Raw genomic sequence first — 25,134 nt, forward strand, 5'->3', positions numbered from 1 at the left:
CTGCGCACAGAGGTCATGTGATCACTTATAAAAAAAGGGGGGGAAGGTATTTAACATTTTTTATATCTATACACAAAATATTTTAGCTTTCATTTCTATTTTAAACTGAATGGGCTGTTTTACAAGGTGAGGGTTTACAATCACTTTAATTGAGAATAGGTTAGTAGAGTAGTTGCCTCATGTCCATGTTGTCAGATTTAAAGATGTCAGAGTTAAAGGGTCAGTCCACTCAAAGTGATATTTTAGCAATAGGCGGGGCTGTGTGGATCAAATTAGTTCTGACCTCTTTGATTCCTTAGATACTTCAGTCATGATATCTTCCTGACATAATTCCAGTTTCTTTTCTTGCCCTTCTGGGTGGGATTATTGATTATTCCAGACCACCTTTGTCTGTTCCACCTATTACATTCTTCTTATTATCATTGCAAATCCAGAAAGGACAGTGTGATTCCATCTTGATGGCCAAAGCAAGACCTCTTCTAACAACCTATTCTTGGTTCTTTAACTACCCCCCCCCTCCCGTGCCTGGGCACCTTGGTTGAAAAAGGCTGTTCTAAACACTAAAAATGGAGCAGATGATGCTCCTAAACAAGGGTCACAAGCTTGTATAAATTAGGAGTGGTCTGTTCTACACAGCAAAGAGAATGAAGAGCTGGAGATGCATGCTGAGATCTCTCTGTCGTCTTTGCCTCTAGGGCCAGATTTAGACCTTGGGGGGACCGAGTCATTTCAGGTTTGAGGTGCTCCTCAAGCATGGAGTTGGTTTACATTTTCAATGAGAGTCACACATCTTCAAAAATGTATGACACAATGTAATTCTGAGTTTGTGCATGCACCTGCGCGCAGTCATAGGCAACCTTCCCTAAGAGCATATGCGCTCTATGTGTGGTTCATTTGAGCTGCCAAAATTAATTTTTAAAAACGTCCAGATTAAAAACCTATACAGATGACAGATAGCAAAATATTACTTCCCAAGATACATTTATTAAAATAAATTATTATATATTTTATTTAATTTTGATTATTTTATATAATTTTTTATGGACAGAGGGAGGCAGGAGGTGGGTTGTTAGCTCTGCTCATGTAGTGTAATCACTGCATGGGCAGAGAGAGGGAAAGCTCACATTCTGTACAACAGATCAAACCTGATGGAAAATTGTGGCAGTTTTCCATAAAGAGACCATGCTATATGGAAACTTAATTAGGGGAAGACCTACGTAATTTTCTATTTTCACCGAAAAAGAAACTGGTGCGGTGTGGCACAGAAAGACTTGACGCTCTATCTGTTTAGTTAATGTAGTGTACACCATTTGTGACAGTTTACTGTACCATTATAATGGCCCAGGGTGTTTAGTTAAGGCTCTGGATTGTCTTTGGCCTGAGGGCTTGTTCCAACCAGATGCACTACAAATGCACATGTAAGCGGCATTGCCAGATTTTTCAAATGCATTGCACTGCATTTTTAAAAGATCCCATTTAACTTTAATGTAAATAGCAGAAATCAGGACAATGCATCAACTTAGCATGCAATAAATGTCCCAGTGCAAAGAAGCATGCTGGTGGAATTGGTTCTATGGTGAAGAATTGAGCCAAGTTATGCTGTATTTTTCAATGCCATCATGACCTTGTAATTATGCTCATTTATCATATCATAGCTAGGCCATATGAAATGTGTCGGAAATCTGCATATCTGCTTCATACCAGAACTTGGGTCATCTGCTTCCCTATAACCCCCCATCTTCCCAAGGGCCTAACAAGTGAGATACGCATGTCTAATGTATGTAGACGTTCTCAAGGAGACTACATATGAGTTTGTGCAATAAAAAATTCCAAAGCTAGTCAGCACAAAAATATCTCAGTAAACGGTTTGCAAACGAATGCGCCAAAAGCTTTTTTATGTTGAAATGGTGCAATGAGGTATTTTTGTGCTGGCTAGTTGGATGAGGACTAGAATTTTATTTTATTTTATTGTTCAATATACTGTCCTACTCACGTACCCCTTTCCTTTGCTAGTAATAGATCAGATTAGTTGGATACTCTTTTTTCCAGCAAGAGGAGCAGACCCGCTCACTTTGAGCTTGATTTTACATTTCAGTTTTAGTTCTGCTTTCACATCAACTCTACATTTGCAAAATAGAGCCTGGCATCTTGTTTCTAATCAAAGAATAGTTTTAGCAAGGCCTTATTAGAGAGTTCAGTCCGCCAGTGTCTCACAGGCATTTTCCCAGCTAGCATCTGGCAACATAATGGATTTCTGCTGTTTGTCACCCCTATGCGGACCTGCAAGCAGTGCATCACAAGGGTTTGGGACACCTAGCGAGGGAAGAGACATAGTTGGCTTTTAGGTGACGGGTTAAGGGATGTGTACAGTACCTTCCACTTCATATACGCATGCAATGATGAGCAGAAAAAAACAAAACAAAAGACAGACCAGAAAGCAGAAGTCAAACATCACACTTTATCACATAATAACCAAAAGTACACACACAGGATCTTTTGTCAAAGAAGCAATTTGTCAGTGTTATATAGATTTCTCTACACTAGCCACTTTACATTGCTAGCATGTATACCTTTACAGCATTCAACTATTTAGTATATTGAAAGCCAGCTTGTAGAGCCTAGAAAATACATTTACTTTCATCAATAATGTTTAGCACTGATGTGTGTTGTACTATCACACTTGTCAGCAATGCCTGGTGGAAGATAAGTGAATCTACAGACACCACTTTATTTTTAATACAGTTGTACTCAAAGGTTTGCATACCCTTGCAGAAATCTTAACATGTTGGCATTTATAGTGAAAATATGACTGTTCATGCCAAAAACTGTCTTTTATTAAGGATAGTGATCACATGAAGCCATTAATTATAACATAGTTGTTTGGCTGATTTCTGTTGTTATGATTTAAAAAGGAGCCAAATGGCCCGGATCAGAAGTTTACATCTCCTGGAATGCTTGGCCTTGGAATAGACACACAAGGTGACACACACAGGTTAAAATGTTCATTTCCCACATCTGTGGCTTTTTAAAATGCAATTAGTGTCTGTGTATAAATAGTTAATGAGTTTGTTAGTTCTCACATCGATAACTAAGCAGGCTGGATACTGAACCATGGGGCTTAGAAAAGAACTGTCAAAAGACCTGCATAACAGTGTCATGGAATTTTATAATGATAGAAAAAGATATAGAAAGATGTCCAAAGCCTTGCTTATGCCAGTCAGTACTGTTCAGTCACTTATTAAGAGGTGGAAAATTTGGGGATCTCTTGATACCAAGACAAGGTCAGGTAGACAAAATAAATTGCAGCAACAACTGCCAGAAGAACTGTTCAGGATACAAAGAAAAAACCCCAGGTACCCTCAGGAGAAATGAAGGCTGTTCTGGAAAAGGACTGTGTGGTTGTTTTTAAAGAGCACAATCTGACTATACTTGAACAAAAATGAGCTGAATGGTCAAGCTTCCAGAAAGAAGCCTTTACTGTGCCAATGCCAAAAAAAAAACCCAGTTACAATATTCCCAACAAAATCTTGACACGCTTCACCAGGCTTTTTTGTGGCATTGGCACAGTAAAGGCTTCTTACTGGTAGCTCAACCATGCAGCTCATTTTTGTTCAAGTATCATTGTATTGTGCTCCTTCACAAAACACCATCTTTTTCTAGAGCAGCCGGTATTTCTCCTGAGGTTAACTGTGGGTTTTTCTTTGTTTCCCGAACAATTCTTCTGGCAGTTGTGGCTGCAATCTTTCTTGGTCTACCTGACCTTGTCTTGGTATCAAGAGATACCCACATTTTTCACTTCTTAATAAGTGATTGAACAGTACTGACTGGCATATTAAAGGCTTTGGACATCTTTTTTATATTCTTTTCCAGCTTTATAAAGTTCAATTATCTTGTTACGCAGGTCTTTTCACAGTTATTTTCTGATCCCTAAGACTCAGTATGTAGCCTGCTCAGTGTATCTGTGTACAAGCTAACAAACTCGTTGACTATTTATACACAGACACTAACTGCAATTTAAAAAGCCACAGATGTAGAAATTAACCTTTAATTGTCATTTTAACCTCTGTGTGTCATCTTGTGTGTCTGTACCAAGGCCAAGCATTCCAGGGGATATAAACTTTTGATCATGGCCATCTGGGTGGTTTCCGTTATCATAATGATTTAAAAAGGAGCCAAACAACTATGTGATAATAAATGGCTTCATGTAATTATCCGTAATTAAAAGACAGTTTTTGGCATGATCAGTCATATTTTCAATAGAATTGCAAAAATTTCACAATTTCTGCCAGGGTATGGAAACCTTTGAGCACATCTGTATATATGTATGTGTGTGTGTATTATACACACACACACACACACACACACACACACACACACACACACACATCCATAGTATATTCCCTTATTTTGTTAGGGTAAGGATTGCATTATTAAATGTTTTAAAAAATATTCTTTTTTTTTTACAGTCATGTAAATTTTAAATACAGCATATAAATATTTTGTATGTCTATATGCAGCCTGTAGGTGGCACTCTTCATGTATTTTCCAGGCTTTATTATCTTCCAGCTTATCTACTTTGATTACAAATTGCATGTTGTTTACAGAGCTCAAAAGCTCAACTGAAATTTTCACACATAAGTGAATGAGCAGTGACCAATGTTCCAATCAGAGACCGTGCCTCTGAAAGAAAATGATCTGGCTGTATTTAGTCTTCGGAAATCCATAATGCTTTGAGAATTTAGGCTTCGTTCACACCAGCCTGCACCGTTTTTGTGTGCGGGCTGGTGTCCATTGTATTCCAGCAAAGAGGGATGGAGTAATGCATTGTTTCAGTGTACCACACCTTTTACATTTTGTTTCATTTTTTTTTAAACTTACTGAAGTATCCAAAAAAGGACACTTCATTGAAGTTTATATGCTGCAGTTGAGTAGAAGGTCTGAATTTTTCCACACAGCACCATCATCACTACTGCATTGTGGTATGAAAGAGGCACATAGAAAACAAATACCTGTTCTTGTGCACATAGTGTGAACAAGCTCTTAAAATGACTGTACCCTATATTAAACATTTATAATACAAAGGGGTTGATTTACTAAAACTAGAGAGTGCAAAATTTGTTGCAGTTGTACATGGTAGCCAGTTGGTTTCTAACTTCAGCTTGTTCAATTAAGCTTTGGCAGAGAAAACTTGGAAGCCATTTGGGTTTTTTGTAGATTTTGCACACTTCAGTTTTAGTAAATCAACCCCCAAAGTATTTATATACATATAATAAAAATACATACATATATACATAATCAAACAGATATAAACAGACAGGTTAAATACATATCAAGTGTAAAAAATTAAGATAAAAATCAACCTAAAACCATTACAATTCCTGTTAAATGTTAGTCTAAAAATGTTCAAATACTATTCAAGGACTTCTGGTTAGGTTTCTTCCTTACTCTCTACAAATCAAAACAATCAATTTATACTGTATAGAGAACCAAAAAGTTAGCTTGTTTTAACAAGGTGGCAATATTGAAGTTTTTCCCCTTGTGAGTCAGAGCTAGAACTGTCCAATCAGCGTTTTGGACAAAGCATGAGCTGTACTGATTGTAGAGCTATTGGTCTGGCTCTTATTGGTATGTTGGACCTATGCAATGAGTCCACTGCTTCCATAAACAGAGTCAAATGTCTCACTCTTCAGCTTCTGGCAGGAGACAGGCTTTTGCTGTTCAAGTTGTGGCTGCTTTAGAAAGAATGCAACCTGTAAAAATGTGAACATCTTTTGTTGTAATGAAACTGGAATACAATTTGGCTCAATTGGGCTTTAAAGCTTAAGTTTGTCTTCTGTCTTAGTTGAAATCCTCCCCCCATAACCTCACAGAGGTAATCTTCTAGTACAGCGAGGGTTAATGCAACTGCTGAATCTGTCATAGGCACTCGTCATGAATGCCAGTTATCCTTGCCCTCTCTGCTCCCCTCCATCATTCATAGAAGCTGCACTTTAGCTTCCAGCAATAAAAATTATCATGAATGAAAGGTCCCAAAATAAAGTGGAATTCCTGTCTACCTAAAACTATTCTTAAACATTTCCCCTCCCCTCCTGCTACCTATCTTGCCTACCCTATGGAAAAAAATATTTGTATATACACTTTTTTCAACCTGCTCTGGTCTGGGCGTGTGATCCCACAGCTCTAGCCGGTGTCAGTGAACCACTGGTTGCAGGAGAGAGGAGGGAGCTTGGATGATGGCAGCACTATGGGAACCTGTAGGTGGAATCGCAGCTCCCGGAATTCAGCCTTTGCCAAGTGTTCCCGGATACATGGGGAGCCAGAGCTGTGAGAACACACAACTGGAGCAGACTGAAAAAAGGTAAGTATACACATCTTTTTTTTACATAGGGTAGGCAGCATAGGTAGGAGGGGGAAGGGGCCATTTTTCAGAATAGTTATGGTTAGGCAGAAATTCCTCTTTAACTAAACTTAGGCTTTAAGAACTATGGTCAAATTTTAAAAATTACCTCAGAACTATCACAATTAAAAAAAGAAACTGGTATAAATGTAGGTGGAATTCACATTTCTTAGCTCTTTAAAAGATTTCCGTGGATCCTGCCTGAGACTTTCACTTCAACTGGGAGGTTGTCTCTGCAGCGTTGTCACCCTGTTCAGTGCTGTAGCATTCTCGCTGCTGAAAATCATTGTGCTCAATGCCTATCAGTACTGGCCATTTCTATCTCCTTCCATAGCCTTTGTAACTAACAGCATAGTGACATCCATATCACCTGCGGAGAACCGTGACAAAAGTAATGCTGAGTGCCCGTGTCCATCACTTTTAGGGGCCAAAAGAACATTTTAGCCCCTGTGATGATGTCACTGGGGCTACAAAGATGCTTTCCAACATTTCCAGGACTAAGTAACTACAAAAAAAAATATTGGACTGGCTACAGCCAGTCTAAAGAAAGCAAAATACAAAATCTGAACATTTCCTAATGACAAAAGTGACCATAACTGGTATTGAACACTATCTACAAAGATAATTATGTCACTTTCAGCCTTTTCTGATTACATATGTCAAAAAGATGGAGTTTATGATCGATGGTATCTAGGATTCTGGAATGTCTCCATGTCCTGGAAAAATGATAAAATAGGAAAATATGAGAGTTTTCAGCTTGTTACAAAGAAAAGTCTCTTCCAAATCAATGAAAGCACCAGGTAGGAGAGAAGCAGGACAAACAACAGATGCCAGGGATTTAGAAAGTCAAACAAAGCAATCTGCTGTATTCACCGTGCAGGGCCATAATGTGGGCTAGGAGCAAACGCTGACCGCAATATCCACCTAACAATATCACAAGTCCATAAAAGCACCATTGTCTAGACAGGAATATAATATCTTTGTTTCCAATGACTACCGGCGTGTTACATAATGCAACAGAAACCCTCAGATGAAAAAGATCATCTTCACATCTAATAATAATAATGCACTAGACAGCATAATCATGACTATTCCCTCCCTTTCCAGCTGTATATGATAAATTACCCTCCACTTAAAAAAAAACTGAATTTTCAGAGTGACGTTTGAACTTTGTTCTTTAAAGCTAAAACTTAGCTAATTATTTTTTTGTTTATGAGCACAAGGGATGGTGCTTACATTTAATAGGAATTGTACCTTGTGCTGGTTGCTGCTTTCCTATTTTTTCCTCTGCATCCCCCATAGTGGTAATCTTCTGGTGCTGCGAGGGTCACAACAGCTGCCAAACCAATCATAGGCACTTGTCAAGAGTGCCAACAATGCTTACACTCTATTGATGGAGGAGGCTGTCCTTTCATTCATCTGCCCACCCTCCATTCATAGAGAATGTTTCATTGATGGAAGCTAAAATACAGTTATAGTACAAGAGATGGTACATATATTTAATGGGAAATGTACGTTGTGCTGCCTGTTGTTGTCCTAGTTGAGATCTTAGAGCGCTAGTCCGGTCATAGGCTCTTGCTAAGAATGCCAACTATACTTACACTTTATTAATGGAGCTGCTAGATCAGTCATAGACACTCGTCAAGAGTGCCAACTATGCTTACATCCTATGAGCGGAGGAGGTAGACCTTTCATTCATCTACCTGCCCTCCATTCATAGAGCTCTTTTCATTTATGGAAGCTATAGTACAACTATAGCAAAAGGGATGGTACAGACATTTAATGGGAAGTGCGTCTGCTGTCCTAGTCGAGATCTTTCATCTTCTGCACTCCCCCTTCCCCCTTCAGCAGTAATCTCCTGGAGCTGTGGGGGTTACAACATTCACTAGATTGGTCATAAGACACTTGTCAAGAGTGCCAACTATTCTTAAAATTCTCTGAATGGAGAAGATGGACCTTTCATTCATCTGCCCCTCCTCTATTCATAGAACACATGACTGCAGCAATAGTACAGCTTCAATCAATGAAAGAGGGGTCAGAATAGTTGACACTCTTGATGAGTGCTTATCTCGAGTCCAAAGGCTGTAATAACCCTACAACACTAGAAGAATGCTGGTGTGTGCGTATGTATGTGTGTGTGAGGGGGGGGGGGTGTTGGGCCTGCTGGGTAAAGGACCAAAAGAATTCAACTAGGAAAGGAGCCCCAAGCACAAGCGACACTTCACATTAATGTAAGTATCATCTCTTGTTCCGATTAAAAAAGAAAGAAAAAAAAGAACCAAACTTAGACTTGAATGTAGACTGTTATGCCCATTGTATAGCCAGCACAGTAATCACCCTGTACTTGCCCCACAATGTTCATCAACCACATCTACAGCCAGAAATACAGAGAATACCAGACCTTCTGCACAGGCTTTCCATCTTATACAGGAAATTCTGGGAGCTCTAACAGCAGATTGGGACAGCAGGTGAGCACTGGGAAGGTAATACAACCTGCTTGGCATGACTCCTGTAAAATGAGACAACTTATTTGCCTACTATGGAGAGACTCGCATACAACATAAATACATATGTGTTTTCTATGGACTGTAAACCAGAGGATCTTAATTTACTCCCTACTGTCCCCTTCTCTAGTGCTTGCCTCCATCCGTAAGTATGGACGTTCCCTGAAAGATGGCCAAGCAATGCATTGTGGGACTTTTTGCCAGATCTAAATATTTCTATCAAAGTAAAGACAGAAGGACCTTTGTAAAAAGCTATGGGAGATCACAACAGTCACATACCCCTTGTCCAATCACAAAATGCCTTGTATTCTTTGAAAAGAATAGATGATGTTTTATGAATGAAGGGCTACATAGCCAGTGACCCCCTGTGATCGCTGCATTCCAGCCTTGACAGTTAGTTTCACCACTGGAACTCCAGCAGTAATCTCATCATCAGAAGCTGCATGTAAATCACATTTTGTAATAAAGAAGCAGCAGACACCAGTGGGGTACACATCAATAGGGATTCCTTTATTGGCACATAGTTAATGCTTCAATAAAGTTTTTGCTCACACTTCAACTTTCAAAGCAAACCTTTCAGCCAACTTTCAGCCAACTTGGGCAGCACAGTGGCTAAATGGTTAGCACTTCCGCCTGGCAGTACTAGGGTCGCTGGTTCGAATCCTGACCACGGCATCACTGCCTGGAGTTTGCATGTCCTCCCTGTGACTGTGTGGGTTTCCTTCGGGTACTCCGGTTTCCTTCCACATTCCAAAGACATGCTGGTAGGTGAATTGGATCCTGTCTAAATTGGCCCTAGTATGTGTATGTATGAATGTGAGTTAGGGACCTTAGATTGTACACCCCTTGAGGGTTAGGGACTGATGTGAATGTACAATATATGTATGTAAAGCGCTGCGTAAATTGACGGCGCTATAGAAGTACCTGAAATAAATAATAATAAATAAATAACTTTGTTGCATGTAAAATTCCTGAAAAATAGCAGGTGCCACATGTCTATCCTTAGCTAGAAAATCCACTGCTCTGTGCTCCTCTGATTCTGGTTTACTATTACTTAAAGGGTAATTCCACTTTCATGGAAAAAAAAAAGCAAACAAAAAATAATACATATAAAATTGCTACCTAAGCCATATTGTAATTTAACGTTTTTAAAAATGATCTTTCCATTTTGGCTGCAGCTGCTCTAATTGTCTGCAAAACTCAATGTAATATGGCAACTTGAAGGTGTTTGGTACACTGTTAGTGTACAGAAGGCCTCCACAAATTGCCATTTCGTGCTTGTGTGACTGGCTCGCTGATCTTACCAGAAGTCTACACTAAAATACAAGTTGGAACTTGGGCATCCTCTGAAACAAAAATTTCCTTTTTGGTGAGGTTAATCATTTCTAAAGGGATACTGACACTACAACGTTTCTCATCAGACCATCAAGAGTGCGCCTGATAAGTGTAATGAACCAGTCCCTCCTATTCAGAAACAGTCTACAAAATACCTGGTCAATCAACCAGCTATTCCTTCTGAGCAGAAACAGGTAGGAATCTGCAACAAAGTTTGTTAAAATTTTTGTAATGACATTGGTCATTTTTCCCTCAACAAACGTTGACTTACACTTACAGGCTTAAAATATGGAGGTAAGCAATGCCCCTGAAACTAAGCAATAACCACACCAGTGTCCTGCATATTAAAAACTGAGCTGAGCCAAGAGATAATGCATCCCAACACCGAGGGGGCAACTTCTGCTAAGAGAGGGAGAGACTACTGGAAAAATTGTGATCCCAGAGAGAAAAGACTGTACTGTAATTCAAATGCTTCTTCAGAACTCATTCTCATGAAGTTTAGGCAAAAAACTAAACACACAGTTGAAAAACATATATTGGGCGTGTTTTACCTACCAAAGGAACTTCACCGGCCACTTTATTAGGTAGACCTGTTCAATTGCTTGGTAACACAAATTGCTAATCAGCCAATCACATGGCAGCAACTAAATACATTTAGGCATCTAGATATTGTGAAGACAACTTGCTGAAGTTCAAACCGAGCATCAGAATGGGGAAGAAAGGGGATTTAAGGTACTTTGAACGTGGCATGGTTGTTGGTGCCAGACGGGCTGGTCTGAGTATTTCAAAATCTGCTAATCTACTGGAATTTTCACGCACAACCATCTCTAGGGTTTACAGAGAGTGGTCTGAAAAGGAGTAAGTGAGCAGCATTTGTGTGAATGAAAATGCCTTGTTGATGTTAGAGGAGAATGGGCAGTCTGCTTCGAGATGATAGAAAGGCAACAGCAACTCATGTCAATATGGACCAAAATCTTTGGGGAATGTTTCCAATACTTTGTTGAATCTATGCCACAAATAATGAATGCAGTTCTGAAGGCAAAATGTGTCCAACCCAGTACTAGCAAGGTGTACCTAATAAAGTGGCCTGTGAGTGTATATACTGTATTTTATATATCCAGCTCAGACATTTACATAGCCCTGCTGGGCAGGGGAGCAAGTCTGGTGACCTGACTTTTCTCTATAGCAGCTATTAAACAGGGAAGGAGCAGGAGCTAACCAATGAGCTCATTTCCCTTCTGCACAGGACATGACATGAAGCTGATATCAAGACCGATTACGATATTTACAATAGTTCCAATTAAAATGACATAACTAATAATTGTACTCATTGATTTTTTTCATGTCTGCCTGGAATTCAGCTTCAAAGCCATCAGTTGAAAGTGAGAAAGTTGTCAAAGAGTGATCCTTATGCAGGTCTCTGGATCCCCCAACCTCTCTCTCCATACCAGAACTGCAGTATCTCTTATTTAACTAACCTCTAGTGAATTATACAAAGGAATAGATGAACATTCAGACAGTAAAGAAAAAAAAGGTTTGGTGGAGTTCTGCTTGATTTCTGCATGTGACAATGAGCCCTTCTACTGACCACATAAACCCTAACCTCTGTGTGGTCCTATTACTTCTAGTGTTGCTTATTCTGTAGCATGGCTAAAAAATACCGTACTAAAATAAATATCAATTCTTGTGTGAAATGGCCTGTAATAACTGTTCATTCATCATGTTTAGGGAAGGCACATCATTTTTATGTATAGGGCGAGAAATTTGTGGCAATTTCACTGATGAACAGCAGCGGAAAGTTAAATACATTTTCAGATCAATGAAATGCGTCTTTATGACCCCCTGAAGGATCCTTGCTAAGACACAATCTATTCTTCCCATGGAGGTAAATATATGGATTGCTACAGTCATAACAGATACTCTGGAATACTAAAAACAGAATCCCATCCCCCATATCATTTCATGTTCATCCAAACAGGTCTAAGGGAGGGAGAGTTCCTGTCTCACACTGGAGCTTAAAGGATATATGTCCTATTGCTAAATTCATTAAGCCACCCAGCCGCCTTCCTGTCAACTCAAGATCAAGAAGAGGCGAATTCAGCAACTGAAGGGATTTGAAGGGAACCGAGACCACTAAAGGAATATGAGAGATAGGTGTTAAAAATGAAAACCCAGAGAGAAGGAAAAGCAATCCTAAGCCAATGTAATGACAGACAGACAGACAGGCAGACGACAGGCAGGCAGGTGACAGACAGACTGAAAGATGACAGAATGAAAGATGGGTATAATGATTACCTGCATTTTTTCAGCCACAAAACCTGCGCAATTCATGTATATCAATAATTAATGGTGGGAGTTGGCAGAACTAAGCACAGGTGGTCTATCTGTAAATTGGTATTGCAAAAATAGCAATTCTGTAAACCAAACTAATACAGGCAGACATTGTCTTGAAATGAACTTGTAACAGGGAGACAGAAAAAAGTGCAATTTTTGCCGGTTAGCAGGCACCTCCCAGTCCCTGTACACTGCCTTTGCCCTACTGATGTGCATCTGTGGCCCCCTCAACCAGAGAGGTGCCCTATAGTACAAATAAATTGGCTGTTGCCTCCTGTTGGACATATCTATTGGCCGATCACTGTGATGGGCTCCCATACTGACCAGTAAAGTAAGCTGCATCCAGAGGAAAGGAATGGGGCCAGCACTACCAACCATTAAGCTTGATTGGTTATTTGCAATACCCCCCACAGTTTTGTAGATGTCCCAGGGGTACAATACAGCAGATCAAATGCATTGTGGAGGCACCAGGAGGTACTTGGTCTCAGGTAGAAATGAGGATTTGTTTTCCCGTTTCCCATCAACAGGTTTACTTTATATAAAGGAAAATTGCCTTTATTCAACCTCCACATATAAGGATTAGTAAGCTGCAATATATTTAATTCTTGTTTTTGAGTTTAATACCGCTTTAGGACTTTCGACTGCTAAGTCAATTACAGCAAAATGTAACTGATTTATTAGTTCAAGGTGGTCATTGTATTTCTGAGTTTTGATGAAGCTGCGTATGCAATGGATAATGCATCGTGATAGAGTGCTACAATGATATTACATAAGCTCAGTGAGACCCCGTTCTAGGACATACACAGTTGCATAGTTAGTCTGGTTGAAAAAGACACTATTCCATCTAGTTCAACCAATAAACTAATAATTTATACAGTCTCTATACACTATCCTATACCCACAGTTGATCCAGAGGAAGGAAAAATAACATCCAGGCACAGCATGATCCAACTTGCTCCAGTAGTGGAAAAAATTATTTCTTATCCATTAAGAGGCAATCAGATATTCCCTGGATCAACTTTACTTATAAATGTTAGTATCCAGTTATATTATGTGTATCTAGGAAAGAATCCAGGCCTTTTTTAAAGCAATCTACTGAGCTTGCCAGAACCAGCTCTTGAGGGAGCCTATTCCACATTTTCGCAGCTCTTACAGTGAAAAAATACTTTCCGTATTTGAAGATTAAATCTCTCTCCCTCCATACATACAAAGTGCCCCCTTGTCCTCTGTGATGACCTTAAAGTGAATAACTCTACACCAAGTTCATTATATGGACCACTTATGTACTTATACAGGTTGATCATATCCCCCTTAATCTCCTCTTCTCAAGAGAATATACTCAGTTCCTCTAATCTTTCCTCATACTGCAGCTGTGCTCCTCCATGCCTCTTATCAGTTTGGTTACCCTTCTCTGCACTTTCTCCAGTCCCCGATATCCTTTTTGTGAACTTGTGCCCAAAAAACTGCATATTCCAGATGAGGTCTTACTAATGATTTGTACCGGGGTAAAATTATATATCTCTTTCTGGAGTCCATATCTGTGTTAATACAAGAATGGATTTTGCTCGCTTTGGAAACCACAGCTTGGCATTGCATGCCACTATTAAGCTTATGATCTACCAGAACACCCAGATCCTTCTCCACCATTGATTCCCCTTAGTATGTATGAGGCATTTTACATTTATCAATATTAAACCTCATTGGCCATAGTTCCCAATTAAACAGTGCATTGAGGTCGGCTTGTAAGTTGGAGATATCCTGTAAGGACGTTATTACATTGCATAGTTTGGCGTCATCTGCAAAGAATGAAATGGTACTTTTATTCCCAGACCCTTTATCATTTATGATTATATTAAAAATTAAGGGTACCAACACTGAATCTTGAGGTACACCACTAACAATCCTAGACCATTCAGATTATGAGAATATTAGAGTATTAGTGTCAGGAATGGACTCGCCAATGGTGGTGGGACTCACCTGCCTTGTGGGCTGCAGTACCAAGGCTGGCCAGCGGGTGCTCTCAGCAGCCAGAATCTCACTCCTGCAATCAGGCCATCACCTGAGGCTGATTGCAGGAGGTGTATTTAACCCCTTGCCTACCAGGCACTTATACCCCCTTATTTACCAGGCCAATTTTCAGCTTTCAGCGCTGCCGCATTTTGATTGACAATTGCGCGGTCATGCAACATTGTACCCATATGAAATTTTGATCATTTTTTTCTCACAAATAGAGCTTTCTTTTGGTGGTATTTAATCACCACTGGGCGCTTTACTTTTTGCGCTATAAATAAAAAAAGTGCAAAAAATTTGAAAAAAAAAAGTTTCTTTGTTTCTATTATAAAATTTTTCAAACAGGTATTTTTTCTCCTTCACTGATGTGCGTTGATGAGGCAGCACTGATGGGCACTGATAGGCGGCACTGATGGGCACTGATAGGCAGCACTGATGGGCACTGATAGGCAGCACTAAAGGGCACTGATAGGCAGTACTAAAGAGGTGGCACGGATAGGCGGCACTGATAGACAGCACTAATGAGGTGTCACGGATAGGCGGCACTAATATGCTGCACTGATAGGCGGCACTGATAGGTGACACTGATTATGGGTACTGATAGACGGCACTGACTGGCAGCACTGACTGGCACAACCCCTGGGCACTGACTGGCGACACTGACTGGCAGCACTGCTGGGCAGCACTGGTGGGTGGGCACAGGTGGGTGGCACAGGTGGGCACAGGTGGGTGGGCACAGGTGGGTGGCACTGCTGGGCACAGGTAAGTGGCACTTCTGGGCACAGGTAGGTGGCACTGCAGAGTGGCACAGGTGGGTGCACTGCTGGGCACAGGTGGGTGCACTGCTGGACACAGGTGGGGGATCTGCTGGGCACAGGTGGGCGGAGCTAGTGGGCGCACTGCTGGGCACAGGTGGGCAGAACTTGCGGGTGGCACTGCTGGGCACCGATCATCAGGGCACTGATCATCAGTGCCCTGATGATCGGTGCCGATCCCCACTCTGACAACTGCCAGTTCTCGGCAGTACTTTCCTCACGACCTGACAGCGTGAGGAAAGTGCAGCCCAGAACCGGCACTTGCATTTCCCTCTGATCAGCGTGTCATTGGACACCGCTGATCACGTGGTAAAAGGCCGCTGTGATTGGCCTTTTACCACATCACGTGATCAGCTGTGTCCGTAGGACACAGTGATCAAGGAGATCGCCGGGTGCGCACCCCCTGGGGCGCGCAGGAGAGCGTGTTCTGGGAGGACGTCATATGATGTCCACTCAGAACTGGCCGGCCGCAGTGTAGCCGTCATTCGGCTATCTGCGGTCGGCAGCTAGTTAAGCAGGACCAGGCCTGTGATCAGTGCCTTGGTGTTGTTTCCCATGAGCCCCTGTACCTTGTATCCTGTGTTCCTGTTCCTCTGCCTATCTGATTTGTTGCCGACCCTGCCTGATCCTGACCTCTGCTGACTTCTCCTGCTCTGACTCCTGGCTCGTCCCTGACTATTCTTCTGCCTACTCCTATGCTGTTTGACCTCCTGTTGCTGTACCTTAGCTCGTGACCCGTTTACTCTTTGCCTGCTGCTTTGTACTGATCTGCCTCCACCGTTACCGACCTGGCTTGTCTGACTACGCTACACTCCATTCTGTCATCCATCCATCCCGCACAGATCCAGTCACTACTGTCCGAACCTGCCAGCCCCTTCACATCAGGTTTTCCCCTGGTACATACCCTCAGCGGACCCCTCTACCACAGTTGGGTGCACTCAGGGGCCGCGGCCTGGTCTCAGTCCTGCGCCAAGTCCATCCCCACCATCAGGGGCTCTGGTGAAAAGGCAGACTGGGGCTTAGACTCCGCGCCCTAGGGAATCCTGTTCTGTGGGTCACTAGAGATCCCGCCGGGCGGTGCCCGACGGTGCCTTACGGCCTGCCTGACCATTCCACCTCTCCAGCCTGACTACACCTGTGCTCCAGAAGCCTGATGTTTCCCAGTGTCAGTCCACACATCTCTGGTCATACCCGGATCCCTGACAATTAGCCATGTGTGGGGAACTGTGTCAAAAGCTTTTGCAAAATCCAAGTATTCTACATCCACCACCACTCCTCTGTCCAAGGTTTTGCTCACCTCCTCATAAAAAGAAATCAGATTTGTTTGACAACTTCTGTCTTTCATGAATCCATGCTGTCTGTTGTTTAAAATATTTTCCTAGCAAGAACTCATCTGTGTGGTCTTTAATTAAAATCTCCAGTATCTTTCCAACTATAGAAGTTAAACGAACAGGTCTGTAGCTACTACATAAGATGCAGAGTGTCACCTACCTCAAGCCCAGGAGGGCAAAACACAACCACCATTACCTCTCATTTACCAGCTGTGAAATCGCAACAATACTTTCTGTGAAGAATAACTTTCCACTTTCTTTCAAACCCATTTTCTTTTCTATTATTGGTCTTCCAGACATCCAGTAATTTACTAAGAAGACACGGGATTGTAAAAAGCTGTTTGGGGTTATAGGGATCCCCCAAACCTGACCTGGAACTAAGGCCCTCTAGCTTTTATACTTTAATATTGCACTAAATTAAGAACTACTATCTTCACAACACGAACATAGGTTCTGTTGACAGTGGGAGAAACAACAAGCACTGGGGGGGGCAAGGGGCCAGCAGCAAGCTTATATGCAGTACATTACTATCACCATACTCCTGTCTATCCAGGGTATGCTGTTAAGATTGGACCAGTGCTTACAATGCTTGCTTTACATGGGATCACACAGGTAAAACAGAGCCCTACTCCAGCCTTGGATATATACACCCAAACAATGTCAGTGTGGAAGGATACAGGAATATAACAACAGTTGTTACACCCAACCTTTCATAACAGTGGTACCTGTGTTGCTGAATTGTAAAACTACCTTTGAAGTAGGGTTCCCTGTGCACTGCAAGGGTTAAATGCTGATTTTTGCTTATGGTATTACAGAGAAATTGTACTTATTCTATCATTTGCTGCCACAGGCTTCCTGCTTTCTGTGTGGCCATTCCCTCAAAGCTGCTTCTTTTTGGTGCACCACCCATAAGCCGCCAGTCCTGCAATGTAAGTGAGGGCACTGAGGGCCCACCCACAACGTGGGAATGGCAGCTTTCCAGGGAGAGAGGGATAAGGTAAGTAACATATCTTTTTAATCTTCCCCTACACAAACACTAGGATGCCCTAGGAAGCATAGTTTTACCATCTCCAAGGAGTCCACCTTTACGTTAACTAATGCTTTGTACAGGAGACAAGGTTATGCCTCTCTCTCATACACTAACGCCCAATCTACATTTATCTTACTTAGTAAAAAATAAAGAAGGGTGTGCATGCCAAGAATTTGGAAATTGTAAAAAGGAGAATCAGCATGACACACAGGAGATTTTTTTTCAGAAAAAAAAAAAATCAAGAACGTCAGCACAGGCCCTCTTCACAAAACAATTTCTCTTCATTGTTTGCACATTAACAATGACCAATTTAATATTAGCGTCACGGTGGTTGAGGGGAATGCAAATTGGTTCACGATATATATATATAAATTAAAACACATTTGCAATGACGCCTTAAACCAGACATCTATTTTTTGGAAACTATAATTGGTTATTTAATTCTTAAACGTATAGTATTTTTACTGAAGGATAAAAAAAAGTTCCTAGTAGCTGTCCAGAGTTTTGAAATCAACAGTATATGAGAAGATTAGGGAAATTGTTCTCTGACATAGTAAACCTAGTGGGGCAAATGTGCAAGAATGAAGCAAGAAAAGGTAAAAGAAAAAGGTAAGAAAAATGGACCAGTTGCAACAGAATCCCTGTTTAATTTCCCTAGTAAATGAATGACAGAACTTGACTGGTGGCCCTGGCCAACTACCTACCAGATAACTTAGCTGGTCTATAGCTGACCAAAGAAACATACTGTTACTTTAGTTTATGAAGCCATTATAAGCAGAAACATAAGCGTAGAAGGAGGTTTTGCCAAATAACAGAAATAAAATTTAGCATTGTCATGACTAATTTGTGCTTTGTATGGGGTTGGGGTCAATTCAGTCTTGGCATTGTGATAATGTGGAGTAACACCCACATTATCACAACACGTGATGTGCTGTTAAAATGAATGGCACCCCCAAAGCATCTAGCGAGCATACCACAGGACACAGATGTGATCTGTGCACTGTGGTGCAATGCATCTGGAAAAATGATGCAGGTGAATTAAAACTTGGTTTGTCGTACCCTGGCAGTCCATTCAAAAAGAATAATGTCACGCACTAGTCTAAATGTGGCCTTGAAATGCTTTATGTAATATGGGTAAAAACACTACGCCTGTATGTTTGCATCTCAAGACAGGAAGTCCAGTGCAACTACCCCACCAAGGTTGGAGTAGCTAGGTTATAGTCAACTTGAGCTCTGACTGTCATTGCTTTCTGCATTCTTTGAATTTTCCCTAAGCTTAAGCCATAGTTTGTATTTTCTTGATCTATATGCTGAAGAAAACTCTCCAACAACAGGGAGAAGCAAAGTTATGTGTTAGGATTATTTACGTCACCTTGGCCAATTACTAGGATGTTTATTTCCAGTGGAGGAGAGAAATATTCAGGGAGCCCTGCTAGATGGGTCTTTGCCTCCCAAGCTTTGACTGAAAAGGATGTCCACTGTGATGAGGCTTGTGGCTTCTCAGGTCTGCTCCCAAGAGAGACCTTATCAGCTCCAGAATCTAGTGCCAGGGAATAGGAAACTGGCCTATGTTAGTGTCTGGACGGAAGGATCACCTTCAGAAAGCTTGTTCAGTCAATTGCTGATCTCAGCTTAAAGGCAAACCCTTCGCCCATGATAGGAACAGGAGCAATTTCTATTGGAGCACATGGATTATAAGGAACCTGTAAACCCTACCTCTCTCTTCCCTGGCCAGTGAGGCAATAAAACTTGCAGGGAAAGATTGACAGCATGGATTTATGCCATTTGGTCACTACTCTTGGGTCAATCAGTGCTTGGGGCAGCCAGATCACCAATAGAAATGCTAGGAGGGTCCACTAAAATCATCAAGTCTTTAGAGGGTCATCACTACATGTATATAATTGGCATTCAAATTGGTGGACAAAATTCAACCTCAATGATACAGTTGCAATAATAGCATGAGATGCCATTGAGGTACCGATCGATGCAGTCTATTGATTTTTTTTAAGTAGACTTTCCAGGTGACAGGTTTGGTCATTTTGTTCATTAGGTTAAATAATCATTAAATGAGCATCAGTCAGGAAATTAATTAGCTTAGCTGAGCACATTTTGTCACCTCTGCAACACAGTATTAATCTGAAATGTCATTAATGTCCTATTTATGAAATGTTACATTAAAAGTCTTGTTTGTTGTCATGGACAATCATTGTTTTCCTTTTAAATATTTTATTTAGGCTGAAAACCACGTGAACACCTAAATTCACAAATACACACAAGGGTAGTGGGGTAACAATGTTGGTTTTATTAGGGCCACAGGGTTCAATGCTTTGTCAAGCATTTATTGCTCTCTGTGTCCTTACTGGGGAGATTTGTCTTCTCTATTTGTTCTGGTGATCATTGTACCAGAAATAGAAGGTGAGGGGTATCAAAATGTTTTGAGTTGCTGCTGGAAAAAGAAGTGAGAGGAAATCTTCCAACAGGGATACCTTTTCCTCTGACAATTATGGGATTTCTGTTCACTTTCAAGACATTTCCTCTTATTTTCTGGTTCATTTTCAGGACAGGAAAGAGAAAGCCTTCCCAAAGGGACATAGGCAGCAAGAATAACCTTCCTGCTGCTGTCAATCAAATCCTGTGACAAGGGAGCGCAGACTATAAAGACAGACTGCACAGTTCAAGATCAAACCCAGACATGTGCCACCATAAAAAGCAGCTTCCTATGGTGGCACATGCAGAAGAGGAGTAGCCAGTAGCACTGGAAAGATACCCAAGAAGACGAGGATTGGGGCTGCTCTGTGCAAAACAAGAGCAGGTAACTAGAACATGTTTGTTATTTAAAAAAAAATACCTTTAGCATCACTGCAATGCATAACATGCATTATAATGAAAAACGTGAGCCTTTAGAACCACTTTAAAGGAACAAAAAGCACCCCCCTCTCCCCAATTAATAAGAAATGCAGTAGAGTCTTCTTAAAACAAAAAGGTATTTACTAGTTTCACTTCCTTCACAGATCTAAAAAACAAGGGATTTTATTCCTCATTTTTGTATAGTGGGCAGAGTCAGGCCAATCATTCCTTTATGCCCCTGTGGTCAAATGTAAATCCAGAATAGCTGGTTTATGGTACTGGCTCAGCCTAATTTCAAAGTGATTGTAAAGTTTGGCATTGTTTTTTCATTAAAATAACAAACGTGTTATACTTACCTTCTTTGTGCAATGGTTTTGCACAGAGCAGGTTAGATCCTCCTTTTTCCGAGGTCTCCTGCTGGCGCTTCTGGCTCCCCCCTGCTGCTGAGTGACCACCATAGGAAACAGATTCCTATGGGGGCACTTGCAGGGGCTTAATTATGAGCAGGACTGTTTGCATTTATTCAGACACACAGTTCAGCTCGGGCCTGCCCTGCTCCCAGGTATTGACCGACAGCAGCAGGTGTCAATGACTCCCGCTGCTCCCAACTAAGCCTGTGAGAGAGGAGGGGGAGGGGAGAGGAGCTGCTGCAGACCAGCACAGCGCTGGATCGAGATCGGGCTCAGGTGAGTATTTAGGGGGTTCTGCAGGAGGTGCTGCATATAAAAGGTTTTTACCTTAATGCAGAGAATGCATTAAAAGGTAAAAAAAAACTTTTACTTTTACAATCACTTTAAATAGCCATTTATTGTAAACTGCACATAGCTGTTATATGGGAGCCTGCCTGTATAAAAAGTGGTTGTGCTTTAAAGAAGGCTCGCTGCTTGAAAACGCACCAATAAGTGACGCTAACCATTTCAGCAATGGGAGAATGATGGGTTGAGGCTGCCACTGACATTTCTGTGATTAAGTGTTCTTGCATGGCAAGACCACTTACTGTTATCTCACACATATATTCTTATTATTATAGCCAAATTTACCACCCTAACTCCTCCCACAGTATTTACACTACATAGACAGTAATATACCGAAACGTGCAGATTGTTCCCGATTGGTGTGCTATTACTTTGTGGAACGTTTCGCCGAATGGTTCACGAAATATCGGCGTTGTTGTGGTGAAATTGGTCCCATAGGAATGAATGGCGGAATGTTCAAAACTAGAGTGGGAGCTGACAAAAGCTAGAGTGTGAGCTGAAAAATCAGGACATGATTTCTAAACTGCCATCACTCCCTCATTTTCAAGCCCACCTACACAACTCCTATATCAAAACGTTCAGCTATCCCTGCTGCCACTAAAAATGTCCACGGCTAAGCCATAGTCCTAATAGTTTTCACAATATGACCATTTGTTTGCAACTCGCCCATTGACATTCATTGAAACTCCACTCTAGCCACCTCAAATGTGAAGGGCAATTTCTAAACTGCGACTGTGCCTTAATTTTTAATATTTCAGAGACATACTATACATCAAAATGTAGGTCTGGGTCTTGTGATTCTCACAATATAAAGTTCTTTGGTGTAGGATTTATAATTTTTAAACTACAACCGTTTGAAGATGGCAACCGCCAGTGAAGTGAGCAAGTTGGAGCAGTTTGTTTTTAACCGCTCTTCTCTGCCCTTGCTGTAGAGTGAGTTGCCATAGAAATGCAGGTGTGTGAGCAGGCAGCAGAGTGACAAAAGCTAGAGTGTGAGTTGTAGACTACTGGTGGAGGTAAGAACACTTCACACAATTTCCCCAGAAATTATAGCTTTTCTAGTTAAAGTTTGATATCCCAGTGGAGAATGATGAAAAGCTTTATGAACACAGTAGTTTATATAATAAATTGAGTATTCTTTACTATTACCATGACTAGTTTGCTCAGCTGTTTTCAGTGTATATTCAAAATATTATACCGACCTACAGAACGCACCATCTGTATCTGTATACTGCCACACAGCATAGAAAGCTACCATTTTTAGATCCTATGGTTTTTGCGACAACCCCACCTCCTGCCCATCATCATCTTCATGTAATTTTAGCTTTCCTATCAGCTTAGAGAACAGGCACCCCCATAGGAAGACGCATAGCAATCTTTGCAAGCTATGGACAATCCACTATATAGGCAGATTATAGATAATTGATAAATAATCAAGAATGAATTTAGAGTTTTGGAAAGAATGTTCAAGTGAAGCAAACACAGATTTATATATTTCCTTGGAGTTAACTGGAAAAAAATTATTTGCCTACATAACTGTTAGAACGAATACCATTCCGTAAAATTAACGGTTTAACCGTGAACGTAGTTTGCACTATATCCTCCAAATAAATACAGAATGTATACAGATGCCGGTAGATATGACAGAAGACATCAGTGAGAGTTTTAGGAGGGTTTTGATTCAGGCTCTGTACCACTTTAGGGCAAGAGTGACATGATTCCTGAAACTGAATTACAAATTCCTTTCCCCCTGTCATTTAGACACAATAATGTTTTTACATGTGCTTATCATATGACAGACAGCACTTTCTGAGATATACAGTTCTAGCTTACATACATCGCCATTTATGAGTTTACAATCTTCATCGATCTCGTCAGCGCTGTCTTCATCAGAAACATCCCCTTCTTCTGCATCATCACTAATACTGGCAGGCAGCTTCTTCCCCTGGTAGAGACAAAAACGTCAACTTTCAGAAATGATGTCGTATGCTGTGTGCCATCCTCAGACGCGAACTCCAGGCAAGTTGCTATGACATACATGCATGTAAACTAAGTGGTCTGCCAAAGGATATATAATTCCATACAGCCAGTTTCATGACTCCAGCACCTCTGCCAGACTGCATAGCTAGAGCCTCCACCTTAAGCCCTGGTTCACACTGATACGTTGCAGAATTTGCAGCGTTTTCTGTGCGAATTCCGCACCACATCAGAATCGCACCCCGCTCATGCACACCGCTGTAGGTGTGTATATTAAGTTAACAACACCCTGTAAGCGGTCCGCAAAACGCAGTGCGATGTGCAGAATTGAATACCCACACGATCAGATTCTAGTGCGAACCCAAAAAAGTATCCTGCACCTTCTTGGTGTGGTGCGATTAGAGCCATACAAAATGTATGGCTCCAATCGCACCGCACACAAATCGCATGTGATTTGCACAGGAATGTGGTGCGGTTCCTGTGTGAATCAAATGTGATATGCCGAACCGCATATATGTGAACCCTGGCTTAATGTAGTAACTTAGCTAGATCAGAAAACATCCACAGCCTGCTGATTGAATAATGAAGGAGCAGCAGCACACCGATAAGACCTTCTCTCTGCTCATTCTCTTGTTTCCCCCCAGTCAGCATGATCACTGTCAGCATATGTGAATGCAGCAGCACCTGATTGGCTACTAGCACTGGCCTTTCCTCTGTACATGGTAATACAGGATGATGCTATTAACACAAACTCAAGTTCTTATGTTATTTGCAGATGAGCTATAAGATTAAATGCTAGAAATGTTTGCAACCCTTAGGGCTCGATCATACGTGCGGCTATACTACCGCCCCCTGAAAAGCAATCCAGGATGGATAGTTTTTCAGAGGGCATTTGACAGTCAGAATTTTTACACTGATACGCCACACTCCCTTGATTAAAATAAGAAGCTAGAAGAATTTTCACACGTGTATTTGCAAATATACGCTATATCGCCCATCCTTGCGTTTTATTCTGCCAGGAATGTCTGATGTTCATATATCAGTACAGTGTGCAAGTATACCTAAAGGCGCAGGGACACACCAGAATCCAGCATGGTTCAATGTGCCTGCAGAAGAGACTGTGCACAAACATGAAATGCATTGTATAGTGTTTACTTTTTAATAAAACTCATTTAAATCAAGGCGATAAAGCCTCATGACCTTATTCACTACCAGGGGCGGACTGACAACTCATGGGGCCCCCGGACAATAGGGGATCATGGGGCCCCTGTGTCCTTGCCCAAACTCAAAAAAGCCTATGAAAAAGGTACCAGGGGCATCTCATGGGGCCCCCTACTGACCCCGGGCCCTCGGGCAGTGCCCGAGTTTCCATATGGTCAGTCCGCCCCTGTTCACTACTATGGGTGCCTCTGCAGAAAACCTCCCGACGGTCGTTTTACTCTCCTCTCCAACAAACTGTGTTTTAAATAGTTATTTTCTGTATCTAGCCCAAACCTTAGCATATCTCAGTGCTTTATTTATAAGTTAAAATGTACCTTGACCCACAAAACCTTTACAATATGATAAAACGTAAGCCGTGTCTACTCCTCCCCACCATCCTCCATCACAGCCTGTTTAATAGGCAGTTACAGGTCCACTTTAGAGGGCAACAAACAAAGCAATTACCAAAGCAATAGGGCCAGCAATAGGTAGACATCTATATTTTTCAAACCCTCTAAACAGTTGTTACACAAATAATGGCTCTCCAGGGTAAAGTGATAAGTAAACTTGTTTTCTTGAATATGTCTACACACACTCTT

The 25,134-nt window shown here is 41.4% G+C and overlaps 1 protein-coding gene across 2 annotated transcripts in view; it reads right to left on the minus strand.

Moving 5' to 3' along the window:
- The window catches only part of LOC149456878 (1-phosphatidylinositol 4,5-bisphosphate phosphodiesterase eta-2-like), a 225,061-nt gene that overhangs the window by 132,567 nt on the left and 67,360 nt on the right, over positions 1 to 25,134 (minus strand). For both annotated transcript variants that reach the window (XM_089684347.1, XM_089684346.1), the window contains exon 7: positions 23,196 to 23,303. In XM_089684347.1, coding sequence (XP_089540473.1) covers positions 23,196 to 23,303 — 108 coding nt within the window. The remainder of the gene's footprint in view (positions 1 to 23,195; positions 23,304 to 25,134) is intronic.

Source organism: Staurois parvus, unplaced genomic scaffold, assembly GCF_062004578.1.
Source record: "Staurois parvus isolate SC_StPar_1 unplaced genomic scaffold, SC_StPar_1.0 ptg000346l, whole genome shotgun sequence".
Classification (NCBI taxonomy): Eukaryota; Metazoa; Chordata; class Amphibia; order Anura; family Ranidae; genus Staurois; species Staurois parvus.